At 43.5% G+C, this 17,675-nt stretch overlaps 1 protein-coding gene across 1 annotated transcript in view; it reads left to right on the top strand.

The window, feature by feature from the left end:
• CFAP43 (cilia and flagella associated protein 43) overlaps nt 1–17,675 on the top strand; it is a 75,880-nt gene that overhangs the window by 45,597 nt on the left and 12,608 nt on the right. The window contains exons 23-31 of the mRNA XM_056849802.1: nt 1,191–1,307; nt 2,368–2,580; nt 3,791–3,997; nt 6,062–6,151; nt 6,247–6,327; nt 7,447–7,572; nt 10,405–10,524; nt 10,602–10,709; nt 11,771–11,857. Of these exons, the coding sequence (XP_056705780.1) occupies nt 1,191–1,307; nt 2,368–2,580; nt 3,791–3,997; nt 6,062–6,151; nt 6,247–6,327; nt 7,447–7,572; nt 10,405–10,524; nt 10,602–10,709; nt 11,771–11,857 (1,149 nt within the window). The remainder of the gene's footprint in view (nt 1–1,190; nt 1,308–2,367; nt 2,581–3,790; nt 3,998–6,061; nt 6,152–6,246; nt 6,328–7,446; nt 7,573–10,404; nt 10,525–10,601; nt 10,710–11,770; nt 11,858–17,675) is intronic.

Here is a 17,675-nt window from a genome sequence, read left to right as displayed (position 1 = left end):
TCCTCTGTGGGTGGAGGGTGGGTGAAGACGGTGACAGCGAGTTGCTGTGCGGAGAGGGGAGAGGAGGAGGAGGACGAGGGAGATAGAGAGGCACGGGCTCTGGAACTCTTCCTCTACTGGTGGAGGTGGTGGCTGCTGCTGTCGGGGCTGGGGAGTCGACCTGGATGCCAAAAATGCACCAGCAAACACTGGGATTTGCCGCAAAACTTCCATTAAAATCACGACAAGGCAGCAACAGGGAAACCCGTAAATGTGTCGCTAGAAGGTGGGTTGATCACACATGTGGGAATAGGGTGTGCGTTTTAACTTTTGAGATTCACTACATTTGCGAGACAATCCCCAGACAAAATGGCCATGCGTTATCGACCTATTATAACTTTATTTATTTCTCTTGGACACTACATCAGTGGCTGTGTGTCCTCTCACTCTCTTTCTCTCATCAAATCTTAGCATCGGAAGAAAGAGAATACTACCACTGCCAGCTGCCATTGTCCAGTACTGTAATTCCCAGTTGAGGTCATGTAGTATGCTCTGTATAGGGGAGGACTGAGGAGGAGTAGAGAATGAAATGCAACCCCATGGACACAACCAGGAAGATTGTGACTACATAGACTTCTTTAAATGAAGGAACTATAAATATTCAAGACTAGAGTTGCCAGATCTGGGTAGGGAAATACCTGAATATTTTGGGGGTGGACCCTGGGGAGGATGGGGTTTGGGAAGGGACCTCAGCAGGGTATAATGACACAGAGTCCACCCTCTAAAGCCACCATTTTCTCCGTGGGCAACTGATCTTTGTCATTTGGAGATCAATTGTAATATCAGGAAATCTCCAGGTGCCACCTGGAAGTCAGCAACTCTAATCAAGACCAAGTTTTAAGTCCTGTTTCAGCAGGAGGCTCGGGATGTTTGTTCGGTTTTGTTTTTGTATATATTTGCTTGTAGAATAATAGAAATATATTCAGCTGAAAACTAAAATACATGAGAACATCCAAAGGCTGTGGGTACTTTTTAATATCCAATGGATCAGTGTTGAAGATGTTCCCAGTGGATTGTACCCATTCAGCCAGCTCTGGGTTCATTTATTGCTCTTCTTTGATTTTACAGGCATCCATGTAAATCTTTCACATTCTGTTGAAGAACAGGATGATAGCATACTTCACCAGGGTAATACTTTGTTCTTTCCACAGAGCTTCCACTTACCATGTGAAGTACAGAATTACCCTATGAAACAACGAAGCCCTGAAGAGCTGGCCTTCTTGGAGAGAATTCTGCATATGAAGAAGATTGAAAAGGCAGATCGGAAGGTGGAATCAAAAAAATGTCCCCATCCCCATGTGTAAATGTTTATAGTGATCTCATAATGCAAGGTCATTCTCACAGATGTTCTCCAGGTTGACATGGGTACATTGAACAAAAGCCTTGCATTTAAAAGCCCTGATGCCCTATAACAGAACTGAGTTAATTAAATTCAGTTTCATTGGAGTAGTTTATAGCTAATGTCTGTCCGGAGCTCAATTAATTTCATTTCATGCATCAGCTAAAGGTCATTGCAATACCAATACAAAACATTAACTTCTTCCACATCCTGTTGTAAACAGATAATATGAAGCACCAAGATCAGTGTCTTCATCCATAAATGCTTTTACCAGTTCATCATCATTCTGTCTGTCTTGATTGTTGCTGTGGTTAGAATTTAGCTCCCTGTTGCAATTCCAACAGAATTTTGTGATGGCAAAATTAGCATTAGGACAGCATGTGGAGGGGCTGTGGCTCAGTGGTAGTACATCTGCTTTGACTTCAGAAGGCCCTAGGTTCAATCCCCAGCGTCTCCAGTTAAAAGGACTGGGTAGTGGGTGATGTGAAAGACCTCTACATAAGACCCTGGAGAGCCGCTACCAGTCTGAGCAGACAATCCTGTGATGGACCAACGGTCTGATTCAGTATAAGGCAGCTTCTTAGTTTCATGCCCACTGTGAGCAGGGAGTTGCTGTCTCAGAATTCCTCTTCAGTTTTCCTTCACTAGGATTGTGCTACTTTCTCCATATTTGCCAAAGAATGGTAAATTCTACCTCCAAAGCATGCAACACCTGCAAACTGGGCCATGCACCTGATGAAGTAAGCATCTCCAATGAAAATGCATGCTTCAAAAAATTAGCAAGTTTTTATCTTCCTATCTGAATTATGTGAACTAATCAAATTTGCCAAAACTTAAATTTCATAGTACTCTATCCTTACAGAAGTCGGCTTTGTAATTCTGTAGTTGTAATTCTTTATGAAACGATGTTTATACCATATACAACATTCTCATCGTGACATCCTATGTACATATATTTTAACATTTTAAAATCTACTATATGCATTCAGCTTCGAAGGGATATTGTTGATTTCGAGTCTCATGTTCAAGTCACTAAAGAGGAAGGGGAGAAGGCAGAAGAAGGAGAGAAACGGGATGAAGAAGCAGTGCATGCTCTGGAAGGAAGCCTGAGTTCCCGCTTTGGTGCAGATACATCTGTTTTATATCCCCAAATGGAAATGCACACTCGGGAAGAGAAAATTAATCAGATTATATTACTACGGGTACCTTTTCATAAATATTTCTTAGTTCATGAACAGTATTTAGTCACCCCCTGTAATATAAGAACTTTAGAATGCAGACATCATTTAGATAATGGCTGCTTGTACATGGAGGATTTGCTGTGTTCTGGTTCTCAGACTGGAACAGGGTCTTTTCTGAGTGTTCACAACAATATCATCCTCCAATCATTCTCCTTCTGTGGTTTCCCCTTGTTTGCTTCACTGTTTCCCAAACCTGCTTGCTCTGATCTTTATGGAAACATCACAGTCAAAGAAAGTTTGCCCACCATATAGACAGCAAGGTACCTCCCTGCCCACATAGGCACCATTTCTTCTCTGTGTCCCTTCATCCATTATCCACCACCACCACCACCACCAGTGTCTTTGCCAGTTTTTTTCACCAGTAGTTGTTATATATAGTTGCACTACAACAATATATCTAGTACTTTTTTTTATAGACCAGGTACCTATATAGTTTTTAAAAAAACAGCCTGCAAAAATGCTCTCTGGCAGTGTGGGAGGATGAGTATGGTGGGCACGAGAAAATACTGGGGGAAACATGGAGTATACTTCTGTGAGGGTGCTCTGTTGCCACTGTGAATGCCTTTGCATTTGTAATAGCAATGAGGGCACAACAGAGTATCATCCCCATGTAGAAACAGCCACTGACGTGGCTGATACTTGTCGATAGATCAACATTTGTTTGAAACCATGCAACTTTTTAAGCTTCATAATATTCCTAAAGCAGAACAAAGAAAACTGAAGGGTGATTTTGCAAAGAGAGATTTGAGTCTGTACTGAAAGAAATAGTCTCTTGGGTTCAAATGATGGTAGCCAAAAGCACCTGATCAACCCTGGCCAAATATCACCTATATGCATCAGCCCGGTTAATGATAGACCAGGTACCTATATAGTCTAACTCGGTTGGATTTTCCAGTCTGAAACGTCCCTCCTCGTTCTTTCCAACTGATGGCCATCAGAAGAAACCAACAAAGCATGATTCCTAGAAACAATTAGTCAGTTACAATGTAATCCTATGCAGTTACTCTAGTCCAAGCCAATTGCCTTCAGGGATTTACAATGGAACAAAAGTGCATAGGATTATGCTGTTATTTTTAGATCTGCTGTTAATCATCATATAAGCTTTAATATGTGGCTTTAGGTTTTACCAGTAACCCTTGAAATAATGCCATCTTTTTGTCTGATATTGCAGGATGTTATTTATAATGTGAAAACTGCTTTTAATACTGACTTTGACTCAGTCGCTCGAATGAAGGAGTTGGAGATTGCACGTGTTAAGGAAAGGAATGTAAGGATCTCTGAGATCCTGAACCAGCTGAATATCCAGGAGGAGATTTGGGAGGCAACTTTTACAGATAACGAGAAACCAGATCGAGATCTGAAAGTCCTAGATTCAGAGGTATCTGGAAAACAGATCTTTCTCACCTTAGGTACTGGTAGTGGAAATGTAATTTGAAAACCTCTTTTAGGAGCCAGCATGGTATAGTGGTTAAGAGTGGTGGACTCTAATCTGAAGAACCAGGTTCGATTCCCCAGTCCTCCACATGAAGCCTGCTGGGTGATCTTGGGCCAGTCACAGTTCTCTCTCAGCCCATGCAGAGGCAGGCAATGGCAAACCATCTCTGAATATCTCTTGCCTTGAAAACCCTACAGGGTTGCCCTAAGTCAACTGCGACTTGATGATACTTTACACACACATTCTTCTCTTAAATCTTGTGTCATCATGAAAGAAGTAACCATTATACAATGTAACTGTAAACAAGAATATCATTTTAAGTGCTCTGCAATGTATACTTTGCCCCCGGGTAGTAATGGAAACACACAAATAAATTTGCCTCTGTTGAATCTTCTCACGTTCCTTTGTAAAACCAGTGTTTACCAACTATTGTTAGATGATAATCTGAAAAAAGGATGGTAAAATAGCATGTAGCAAAGTAGAGGAGGTGGTGGTGGTGGTAAGGATCTCTGTGGCCTAGGAGGCAGTTAAAGGAGTATTGTAACATTGCCCAGTTAATAATTCAGAGAGGTAGCCCCATTACTGTGTTGTAGCAAAAATGAACTTCTGTCACCTTAAAGACGTAAAAAGGAGGAATGACTGATGTAAGCCCCTTTGAGTCACCATTGGAGAGAAAGTTGGGGTATAAATGAAGTAAATAAATAAATAAAATGGTGGCTTGGATCCTGCCAAACATTTCCACAACACTCTTGCCAGCCCCCTTCTTCTGTAGCCCCAAATATCCCCTGAAGTGCTTCTCTGAGGACAGGGGACCCCCCCTTTCAGAAACGAGCTTGATGGGGGAGTTGGCCATCTGCCCGGAGAGTGCAGAATCAGTGGAAATCATCCCCACTTCCATCAGCAGAAATCTTTCACAGGATCCAGCTGGTATTCTAGGAAAAGATTTCCCCAACTAGATTACCTAAAGAAGTGGGCTGTCATTCATTAAAGTTTAGGCTGGAATAAAATTTTGTTAGTTTTGAAGGTAGCTTTTATTATTGCCTAGTTAATTGTTCTGCTGCCCCTTAGATTCAGAGGTCATTAGTGACTAGTTTCTCCTTTCTCCCAGAGTGCTTCTCTCAAAGAGGTTGTATCATCTTGCTACCTTACAGTAAACCAAGGAAATATTCCGACTGAGGAGGAGGACAGAAGTACCAATCTTCTTAAACCAAAAGTCCCGGTGTAACATATAATGGAATATTCAAAGCAGGAACTAAATTCTTTAAATAGTGAAGAGTGCCCAGCTCTTGAAATGAGTTACTGCAGTTACAAGAAAGGACAAAATGCATAAAAATTAGGGCTTTACACTGTGATGCGGCCAGTGTTTCTGCATTTTGTACTTTGCAGTATTCCTTTGGAAATAACACACAGCGGCCACAAAAAAATACCAGGAACCTGCAGCCATGCTCCTTCTTTACAAGCATCTAGACTCTTTTATATGTTGGGTTCATTCTCATCATATAAATGAAAGAATGTGGGTGAGGAATTCATCGTACATGTGGAAATCTGCAGCTTTGTGAATGCAAAGTAGCCATGAGACTCCACCTTCAGATAAGGGATATAATTAACAGTAGTATCTATGAGGTTACAAAGTGATATCTCCTTCAAGTATTAGACCCAGACCTGGCTTACTTCAGAGGTGGAATAACACTCTATGCCTTCACATTATTCTCTGCCCTTTCACCACTATTGATCCTGCAGCCTATGTGTATAAGAGAGGGTTTAAATAGTTAAATAGTTTGTCAAAATAATTAATCTGAATTAAGGGACCTTGAGTATTTTCCTGTAATTGCAAAATGCGGATCTTTTTTGGTACAGAATCCACAGGGCCTGAGAGAATACATCATTGCTATGAAGCAGAGGTACTAAGGAAATGGAAGAAAGTTATTATGCTTATTAGGAAAAATAGTGACTTCTAAGTCAATTTTATTCACAGAAAAGCTGAATGTGATTCTTTTATCTCTACAGATCAAAACAGAGAAGTACTTGACCCCACTCCAGAAAGCAAAAGAAAAAATTATGGCTAGGATTAATCATAAAAGGCGTCTTGCTGCTCAGGTAGTGCCTTGTTTTCTATATAAATATTTTTTTCTTTTCTGATCTCATGCTTTATCTTTACATTGCTGTCTTGTTAATTTTGCCATTATTTTCAGGGGGACAGAGCAAGAGAACGTGGGCTTATGGATATGATGAACGGAGTCCTTGAAGTCAAAAAAGAAGACATTTTGAAGATGGTGAGTTATGTTTCCCTGTTGCACTTAAGGGGAGGGTTGACATGACTATAAAGAAATATAATGTTAACCTTATAACCAGAACTGTTACAGTCGTGCCAAGAGAATGACTGCATTTTCTGTCTTACAAGTAGGCCTGAATTAACAAATTTCTTGCTTCACACTGCTTCAGTCACCCAGATTAGAAACAAGAGACTAACAAAAACACATTAAGGGCTACCTGATCCATATAAATTAACACTCAGATTAGGCCCTAGAGTGTGTAGCAAAAAAGGGAATTGGCTAGGTGTAGCTATAATTGGAGCCTGGTGTTCAGTCTGAATCAATCAATACGAAATAACTATCTTGTGAGATGATCTTGTGTGAACAGCTCATTTATAAATGCAACTGATTTGCCATTTGTCTGTCTCTGGTATGCATGTACAGAGAGAGGACAACCAGATATGGAATCTTTGTGTCCATCTCCTAGAAACTGAAGCCACTGCTGCTGCTTATGGCTATAATTCAGTCAGTCTGAAATACCTGAATATCCCTTATATATTATTCAGATTATTTGAGACACCACCCTGTAGGTTCCCCTAAAATAGAGTTTATGAGCACTGAGATTACCTCCCAAGATCACAAACAAACAAACAGAGCTGCTATCATGCTAGAAGTGCTATAGAATTGATCTTGTCTAGTGCAAGCAAAGCAATTCTTGCATAAACAAACTTTTCTTCCTCCAGTGGCACCCTGCCGCATCTCCTGAAATTGTGTCCCTAGAGGTTGGGGATCCCAGAAACAGTGGTGGAACAGGGGGCAGTGGGAGGGAAGGATCAAAAAATCTTCTGCAAGTAGAAAAGATAGGTAGGATCTGTCTCTTCTTCTGATACTTTCCACAAGTGGGGAAGAGAGAAAAGGTCAGTACATATGTGTATCTGAGCAATCCCCATCACTGAGTGACATTCAGCAACCTCTCTGCATTAATTTCTAGTGGTTTGGGACTATACAGCAAAGTTTCAGAAACTGCCCGTCGCTGGGTGTCACTTTAAAATAACATTTAGAAGCTCCAGCTGTAAAGTCTGTAACTGTTGTAGTGCTCCATACACATCTAATGTTGCTGTGTGAAACTCTTTTGTTCAGGAGATTCCACCACCTCCTTTTGTAGCAAAACCAGAGGGGCTCTGGAGTGAAGATGAGAAAAAAATGTATAAAGAATACGAGAAGAAAGTGAAGGAACTGAATGAAGAAAGAGAGAAGCACCGAAAGGTAAACAGAAACAAAATGATCAGGAAGAAGATCGTCTGGGTTGTGCATTCTTTGAAGAAAATCTTCCTACCTAATCAGATGGTCTTGCAAATAACCAAAATGATTAACTAATGTGAGACAAAATAATAGTTAAAACTTTAGTTAGCTTTATCTAGTATTTGGTGCCGGTAGATTTTTTTTTAAAAAACCATCCATAATATCAGCCTATTTTTAAGTAAAGAGGTGTGGACAGTTTTTGACAACACAACAATATTAGGACAGCAGGAATGGTGCAAGACTAACTTCCCCTTCAGGATGGAGAGGATCACACTAAAAAGGATTCACAGCCCACTTGCATTTCTTCATCTTGCCAGAATCAGCCTTGCTGCAGTCTGATGACTTTGGCAGTTGTTTCTGCATCTTCCAGTCTGTGACTGGGCCATTCTTTTCCCTGTAATGGACAGTTCCAATGAAACTGGTGGGACCTGATCCACTGGAGGAAGACAATTCCCGTGTGATTAGCCAGGCTTCCAGGCAACAAGGAGAACCAAGACACCTGGCACTGCTTCCCTCAAATATTCAAAATCACAATTAACAAATGGGCTTGAAACTAATATGATTTGTCAGTAAAATAAAGGAGTGTGCCTGCACATGTGCTTCTTATTTTGCTTTTGGTTACTGCACATATAGGTACATGCTACATTAATCACTTCAAAAGTGCCCATATATGGGCTTCCCTAGGGACAGCAGAGAGAGGTGGTTGCCTTTGCGTCTGTCTCTTGGATTAATAATCTCTCAGCATTATGGTCATTGTCAGTGCTCCACCCCAAACACACATTCACTACTAAAGGAGAAGAAGAAGAGTTGGTTTTTATACCCCAATTTTCTCTACCTTTTAAGGAGTCTCAGCAGCTTACAATCGCCTTCCCTTCCTCTCCCCACAACAGGCATCTTGTCAGCTAGGTGGGGCTGAGGGAGTTCTGAAACAACTGTGGCTGGCCCAAGGTCACCCAGCAGGCTTCATGTGGAGGAATGAAGAAACCAACCCAGTTCAACAGATTAGAGTCCGCCGCTCATGTGGAGGAATGATGACTTAAACCTGGCTTTTTGGATTAGTCCACCGCTCTTAACCACTACACCATGCTGGCTCTCGTAAAGGAGAAATACAAGAAGTAGAGAGACAGGATGGATATTTCCAGATGGGTAGCCATGTTAATCTGAAGCACCAGAATAAAACAGGAGTCCCATGTCACCTTAACAAGATTTATTCCAGCATAATATTTTGTGAGTCAGAGCTCACTTAATCAGATGCCAGCTGCTATTGCATTCCTGTTCCTTTTCGACTCATTCCCTCCAGCTTTCTCTGACTGCCTCTGGGTGACACTGAGAATTCTTAACTCTCAGAGCCTGGCTTAGGCATGGCTACTTTTTGATGTGATAAATGTTTATGTATAGTTTGGCTCTGAGTTTTTCATATTTAAATAGTCAAACATCACACATTCAAGCTTGCTCTTACAAACATACCCATCTAGAATCATGATTTTTCCCCTAAAAAAGTGATGTTTCTCCTATTTTAAAAGAAGCACAGGAACTAACAAGAAGTACCTTGAGACCAATGCTCACATTATGAGGGAAGGTGGGGACCTTTAATGAAATCCACAAGCCCCTATCCCTGATTCTCCTCAATTTAGTCCCACTGATTCTCATAAACCATACTCCCAGCTGTTTTCCTGCAGGGTGCTTCAAACATTATTCCCATAAAATACATTCCATAATAGAAAAACATAGAAAGCATCTACCTGCAACAATGATCCTGTTCCCCTTTGTTCTCACTATATTTGTGAGACATAGAATCCAGACTGCGAAACATCCCGCAATACTAAGCCTAGATCACACCAGGAAAGGAGCATCAACTGAGATTATTCCATCCCCTGCTATGGATCTTCAAAAAGTAAAGATACCAGCTCCCTAAGCATTCAGTCCTCTTCTGTGTGGTTCCTGATGGCCACCTGAGTTGAACAACACACACTCCTGTACTTAGGTTCATGAATGTGAACATCTGCCCTTGCTGTCAACCAAATTTCTTTTGGATCCTAATGTTGGCTCAGATATAATGAAAGCTGTTGGGAAGTTAGTATACTTTTGGGATGTGTTCTGATTGATAGGAGATAGTATCTGGCCAAACTAAATGAATGAGGCAGGGGAGAGAAGTAGGCAAGCAGCCAGCTGGTTGAAGGAAGAGCTACTGTGATGTGGTGGTTATGCGTAGCAGACTATAATCTGGAGAACTGGGTTTGATTCCCCACTCCTCCACATGAGCAGTAGACTCTAATCTGGAGAACCAGGTTTGATTCCCCATTCCTCCACATGAAGCCTGCTGGGTGGCCTTGGGCTAGTCACAGTTCTCTCCGAACTCTCTCAGTGCCACCTCCCTCACAAGGTGCTTGTTTGGGGGTGGGGAGGGAAGGCAATTGTAAGCCTCTTTGAGACACCTTACAGTAGAGAAAAGTGGGGTATAAAAACCAACTCTTCTTCTATCTAGAATCATAACACAGGGTGGATCTGGATAGAGTAAACAAAGCAATGCAGAATTGGAGACTGCCCTCGTCCCAGGCTGCTCTCATCAGCCAGGGACGTAGCCACAGAGAAATAAAGTGGAGAGGTAGGAGGTAGGAGGCTGTTGGGGAGACCCTTGACTAGAAGTGGTGATGGCAAATCAAATTTCACCTTGGAGCCTTCTAAAACCATAGCTAACGGGCCCCATCACAACAGTAGAAGAACTGGGTTCCCTGTTTTGCTATGGTCTACACAAATCCACTCATGATGAAGACACTGAATATTGCTCTTCCTTAGATTCTGGAAACTGAATTGAGGAAACTTCAAAGCTCTGTTCAGGAAACAACACAAACATTTGACGAAATTATGAACAGGCTGTTTGAGAAAAAAGTCAAGTCAGAAATGGTTATATACCAGGTGAGCATGAGATTGCAGATTTGCAGTGCACTTTCCCTACCAACAGTAGTCTGACTTTTACCTCTGAAATCTTATAGGAAGAACTCAAAATAACCAACCTCCTGTACTCATTGCTGTTGCATGAAGAGCTGAGCACAAGAGAAGCTGGGCTCAGTCACTATCTTGAAAAAAAGAGGAAAGAAAAGGTAAAAAAAATTGAATTTGAGAAAATAGTTAGGTTTGAGATTAAAGATCTGCCCGTCTACAAACAAATCATCCCCTAAATCAATAGAAATGTGCCCCTTGAGAAACATGATTGGACCTTTCAAGGCATTTACCTAAAAGAAGACTTGTGTGACTGGTAATTTGATCTGGGATGCAGTACTGAGGTGATGGTCAGATTACTCCTTTTTCCCATGTGTTAATTTCCCCCAATGTAAATCCCTACCTTCAGGATATTGTACAATGCCTGCATTTTCTCTCACTGGAGTATTAGTAGCTTTGAGAAGTGTAGCACAGGAAGAAAGGTTAAATACCCCCTTCCTGCCAGTACCACTTCTTCAATCAAATTAGCAGACCAGCATAGCTTCTTAAAATAAAGGATCTCTCTAATGTCGGGATCTATTTTGGCACTTATTTAACATACTGCCAGTGGGGCTCAACATTCTTGAAAGTACACCTTGGGCCCTGTTGATGTTTGTCCATGGTCACCTCCTATAACCTGGATCTGGATTCTCTATTTTTTTAAAAAATAGGGAAAAGTCAATTTTTAAATATTTGAGTTTTAAGATTCTTACCTTAGGAAATGAATGCCCATAAACAAACTGTGTAGAAAACAGTGTATGCTACATATCAATTGGTTCTAATCTGGGTAGCCCCAGGCTAGCCTGATCTCATCAGATCTCAGAAGCTAAGCAGGGTTGGCCCTTGGTAGTATTTGGATGGGCAACCTCCAAAGAATACCAGGCAGGTGATGCGGAGGCAGGCAATAGCAAACCACCTCTGATCGTCTCTTGCCTTGAAAACCCTGCGGGGTCGCCATAAGTCAGCTGTGACTTGATGGCACACAAAAAATATATATAAATTGTTCTCAGTTCCTATCAGTATAAGGGAGCAAGCCTAAGCAGGTCTATTTAGACATAAGTAACATGTTATTTAATGGGGCTTATTCTCAGGAAAGATTGCAATCTTAATGTAAGGTCAGGGCATGTCTTTCACTTGGCCCATCATATCCCCAAAGCACCTCCATTTTATTTATTTTTTAAAGTCGTCGACGAACGATGCAGTCAAGGCAGCCAGAGCACAAGTGGATTCTTACAGAGAGTCCTATGACATCTTAGTTGCTGAAGACAAAGTAAGTAAAAACCTTAAAGTTAGAGCTACAGAGCAGCCTGTCTGAAGCTGTAGAACTGAAGCTTGTTAGTCATTTTTTGTTCCATGGAACTAATTTGCTTTGTATTCAAGTACTTAAAATTAACTAGATTGCAGTTTATTCATCTGTCCTACCCAGGTGTTGGAAACCGTGTTTATTTCAATAGCAATTCTAGTATTAAATGGCCCATGTAATCTTTTAACTGCTATTGGTGAGTAAATAGAAGAGTTCTGGGATGGAGCATTGGCTCCAGGTGGAGTACCAGATCAGGTTCAAGGTGCTGGTATTAACCTTTAAAGCCCTAAATGGTCTGGGACCATTGTATCTGTGGGACCATCTTTCCTGGTATATCCCCCCCAAAGAGCGCTATGCTCTGCAAATAACAACTTGCTGGTAGTCTCTGGCCTAGGAAGTGTCAAGCTGGCCTCATCCAGGGCATTTTTGGCCTTGGCTCCGGCCTGGTGGAACTCTATCCAGTGAGACCAGGCCCTGCGGAACTTGGTGTGGTTCTGCAGGGCCTGTAAGACGGAGATGTTCTGCCAGGCCTGTGGTTGCTGGTAGCAATGGTTTCCATCGTAGCTGGCCTCCCTCCCCTCCCCCTCATTTCATCTGAGTTGATCTGATTGGGGATCCTGATTGTTCTCCTCTGGGCTGTGCTGATGAACTGGTGCCAGCTGGATTTTAGAGCTAGAGAATAATGGTTCGCCTACAGGCTTCTGTGCAGTCCCACATTGGGACTGCACAGAAGCCTGTAGGCAAACCACATTGGGACTGCACACGCGCAGGCCTGCCGCCGGGAAGATTCCATAGCTTCTAATGGCTAGAATAGGGCGCGCCGCTCCATCTGTGCATGCGTTCGTTTTCCCGCCGAAACGGAGCCCTCTAGCGGCGGCGGCCCGTATTCCCTCAGTTCTTTCTCTGCCGCCGTTCGGGAAAGGACCGTTCTAGCTTCGCTAGTCTTTTCAACTGATTTTTGGTGACGTATTTACACTCTGTTTCGGAAAGTTCTAAAACGTCGTCGTCGGACGCCGCGGTCTTTAAAAAATGTCAAAAATGCGGTGCTAAAATGCCGAAGTCCGATGATCACACTCTTTGCGTTTACTGTCTGGATGAGGGCCATAATATGGCAGCTTGTACAATTTGTATTCTCTTCACGCCCAGAGCCAGAACTGCCAGAGCGGATAAGCTCAAATCGTGGCTATATGAAAAGGCTTTGCTAGGCTCAAAGACGCCAGCTTCGAATTCTTCAGCCAGGTGTGAGCAATTGGCTGTATTGGAACCTGTCGGTTCCGTGGCTATGGATCCAACCCCCTCGGAGCGCAAACGCACTGCCTCCACTGAGTCCAAGGCTCTGAAGAAGGGTGCCAGTGAGCCTACAGCCAAGAAGGCTAAGCGTAAGACAAAGCACTTGGATAAGCCTGTTAAGCCTGCTAAAGCCTCTAAGACCACTACCGCGGCTTCTTCTGTTCCAAACGCTAAGGACCCGACAGGGTTGGAGGAACCAAGTACCCCGCCTCCTCCTAGAACCCCCTTGCCTCAATTGGGTTCTGAGTCTCCCGGTTCCCAGGTGGTTTTTCCTGATTTTTCAGTGTCAGACTTGGAGTTGGCAAAGTTTGTTTTTGCCTCCTATGCCATCGGCCCTGAACCAGCCTTCTACTTCCGCACAGGTGCTTGGATCCATGCCAGTTCAACAGCCTATGGGTCCACAAGCTTGGTGGCCTCAGCAATGGCCGATGCAGAACCCTGCTCCATGGAACCCCTATGGTATGCCTTGGTTCCCAACACCTTACCAGCACAACCGGCTCCATGGTCCACTCCGTTCCAAGGTCTCCCTCCGTTCCAGCCCTGCTGGAGACTCCCAGTTCTCTGTTCAGGGTAGTGGATCGGACTCCGACAAGGAATCAGTGCTGAGGACTTGCCATTTGATGGCAAACTTTATTTGCCACCTCAACTTATGAGGCATTGAAACAACTGAAGACTCAAAAGCAAACAGCCAGGTACATGGGGGTTTCGGCGGCTCCCCCTTCTACCTTCCAGCGACCTCGTTTTTCCTACAGAGTTCGCCAACCTCAAAATTGTGGGCCTCGACAAGGGCAATACCAAACCCAGTATTGGCAGAACAGGCCCTACCAACCTTACCAGCAGAATAGGCGTGGCCGTAATAGACCTCGCAATTCTGGACACAAGCCTTCGTCTCCCAAGCAGGGCCAGAAACCTGCTTTCTGACTGGAGGGGGAGTCCACAGTTCAGTTTGGTGACCGCCTGGCCCCTTTTTTGTCGGTCTGGCAAGCTATCACCACCAATAGTTGGGTGTTACACATAATTGAGTTTGGTTATGGTTTGGAGTTTGTTGTTTTACCACCTCTTTCATCCCCACCGTGCCCCTCCCACCTGCCGTTGCCTTCTTTAGGTCAAGCCTTGCAGGAATTGGTTTTGAAAGGGGCAATTCAACTTTTGCCCATGGACTCCCTGAGGTTTGGGTTTTATTCCAGATTGTTTTCAGTGCCAAAGAAAGATGGAGGCCTGTGGCCCATTCTTGATCTGAGATGTTTGAACAAGTTTGTGGTTATTAAAAAGTTTCGGATGTTGACATACACCATGTCCTTTCTTTATTGAATCCTGGTTGGTGGTTTGCTGTGATTGATTTGAAAGATGCTTACTTCCATATTGGAATCTCTCTCGAGCATCGCAAATATCTCCACTTCGAGGCTGGGGGTCGTTACTTCCAGTACACTGTACTCCCGTTTGGTCTTTCTACTGCTCCTAGAGTGTTTACCAAATGTATGGCGGTGATCGTAGCTCACCTTAGATCTCAGGGCATTTCCATTTTTCCTTACCTTGATGACTGGCTTATTACCTACATCGGATCTAGTACATACTCAGGTTCAAACTACACTTCACTTGTTACAGACCCTAGGTTTTCTAGTTAATTTCACGAAATCTACGTTGACCCCCACTAGGCTTACCCAATTCGTAGGAGTCATCCTGGACTCCTCACTCGGTAAGGCCTTTTTACCAGATGACAGACGGCACACCGTAAAAAAACTGGTGTTTAGCTTCCAAGCTGTCCGTTTCCGTCCTGCACATGACATCCAGGTACTCCTGGGTTTGATGGCCTCCACTACAACTGTTGTCCCTTATGCGAGGGTTCACATGCGCCCATTACAAAATTGGTTTGTTCGGAATTTTAATCCTTACATTCATGCACAGTCTAAGAAGTTTTCCACCCCCAGGGCAGTCATTAGATCACTTTCCTGGTAGTCTAGGGCTGAGAATTTTGCATCTGGGGTCCCAGTCGAAGTTTTTGTTCCCACTAAGGTGGTAACTACTGATGCATCCTTGCTAGGTTGGGGCGCTTATTGTGACGACTGTTTGGCTCAAGGCCAGTGGTCTCAGTCTGAGTCCTCCCTACATATTAACTTGTTAGAGTTACGAGCTATCTGGTATGCTCTTTTCTCTTTTGCAGACCTCCTTCAGGACGAGTACATTCTCCTACAGACAACACCACAGTGCTGTGTTATGTCAACAGACAAGGGGGCACTGTCTCCTAATCTCTGTGCAGGGAGGCCACAAGGATTTGGGATTGGGCTCATCAGCACAACGTTACCTTGCAGGCAATACACATTGCGGGTTCCAGCAATGTGTTGGTGGATGATCTGAGCAGAAATTTCACACCTCATCACAAATGGTCTCTGAACTGGCCATGCCTAGAACAGGTGTTTCTTCATTGGGGTTTTCCCGACGTGGACTTGTTCGCGACCAAAGACAATGCCAAAGTGCCAATTTTTTGTTCAAGGGCAGGGTTCGACCCACTCTCCATAGGGGATGCCTTCGCGATCCCTTGGGACAAAGGGTTATCTTACGCCTTCCCGCCTTTACCCCTCCTTGTGAACGTAGTCAAACGGATCCAGTTGTACAAGACCCGTTGCATTTTAGTAACCCCCTTCTAGCCCAGACAAGTTTGGTTCACAACTGTCATGTTCCTCTCGCAGGACACATGGTTTTGGTTCCCCTTTGTACCCGATCTGTTGTCCCACAATGGGATTCCTCACCAAGATCCCGACAGGCTTCAACTAATGGCCTGGCGCATCTGGCCACTGGAGTAGGTTTTTCTAATAATGTTTTGAGGGTGTTACTTGGTGCTAGGAAGCCCTCTACCCGTTATTCTTACACTTGTAAGTGGTACCGTTTTTTTTTTGGGCTAAGGCTCAAGGTTTGCTGCCCCATTCAGCCCCTTTACCCAAGGTTTTATACTTGTTGATGCTGAAGGAGACAGGCCTTGCTACATCTTCTATTGAGGTACATATGGCCGCCATCTCTGCCTTCCATATGTGGATAGAGGGCGGTCCCCTTTTTTCACATTACACGTCCAAATTATTTTTGAAGGGCCTTAACAATTTGTTTCCGCCGGTTCCCAAGAAAATTGACCAATGGTCTTTATCGTTGGTACTCTCCAGACTGATGTTACGCCCTTCGAGCCTGTTGCCACTGTCCCTCTTTCTGTTTTATCTAAGAAAGTTTGTTTCTTAGTGGCTATAACTTCAGCTCGCCGGGTGGGTGAGCTGGCGGCACTTAGGGCCTCTCAACCCTTTATTCAATTTTTCCCAAACAGGGTAGTCCTGAGGCCCAGCTGTGAGTTTTTACCGAAAGTGGTTTCCAAATTCCATCTAACCCAGATTGTTTCCTTACCAGTTTTCTTTCCTCAGCCTTCTTCCCCAGCGGAAAAGACCCTACATTCTCTTGATATCAAAAGAGCTTTATTATATTATTTGCAGCGTACAAGAAATATTAGAAAGTCCAATTCTTTGTTTGTTTGCTTTGCGGGACCCAAGAAGGGTCGGCCTGCCTCTTCTGCTTCTTTATCCAGGTGGATCGTCCAGACCATCCAGACCTGTTACCAACAAGCCGGGGTGCAATGTCCTGACTCGCTCAGGGCACATTCTATGAGAGCAATGTCGTCGTCTGCAGCCTTCCGGTGTGGTGTTCCCTTAGAGGATATCTGTAGAGCAGCCACTTGGTCTTCTCCGGATACTTTCGTTCATCATTATGCTGTGGATGCTGAAAGTAGAAAGGATGCTTCAGTTGGGAGAGCAGTCTTACACTCATTGTTTAACTAACAGCTCACTCACTCCTCCTTGGTGAGTAGCTATATAATCTCCCAATGTGGGACTGCACAGAAGCCTGTAGACGAAAACAGTGTTTTACTTACCTGTAACTGTTGTTTGTCCAAGGTCTTCTGTGCAGGCACACATTCCCTCTCTTCTGCCCCACTGTGAGCTTCTTACTGTTTATGCTTGCTTACAGATACACTTGGCAGGAGAAAGAACTGAGGGAATACGGGGGCGCCGCCGCTAGAGGGCTCCGTTTCGGCGGGAAAACGGACGCATGCGCAGATGGAGCGGCGCCCCCTATTCTAGCCATTAGAAGCTCTGGAATCTTCCCGGCGGCAGGCCTGCGCATGCGCAGTCCCAATGTGTGCCTGCACAGAAGACCTTGGATGAACAACAGTTACAGGTAAGTGAAACACTGTTTTTTAATTGTACAAAATTTTATATATGTTAATGTATCAATGACTTATTGTATATTATGTTTCAGGATGTTAGCCGCTCTGGGGTACAAATGGAGTGGGGTACAAATTTTAAAATAAATAACATTAATTAATTAAACCCCCTAATGAACATGCAATCTTTGGATTGGTTTTTATAAGATATTTAATATTTCTGTCCCAGCTTTCTACTTACAGGGCTTACAGATAACTTACAACAAATATATTATTACGGTAGTGTTCTTTCAAAAATGA

Source organism: Euleptes europaea, chromosome 5 (assembly GCF_029931775.1).
Source record: "Euleptes europaea isolate rEulEur1 chromosome 5, rEulEur1.hap1, whole genome shotgun sequence".
Taxonomy (NCBI): Eukaryota; Metazoa; Chordata; class Lepidosauria; order Squamata; family Sphaerodactylidae; genus Euleptes; species Euleptes europaea.
Note: the sequence above shows the minus strand (reverse complement) of the source record. Positions and strands in the feature narration are given on the sequence as shown.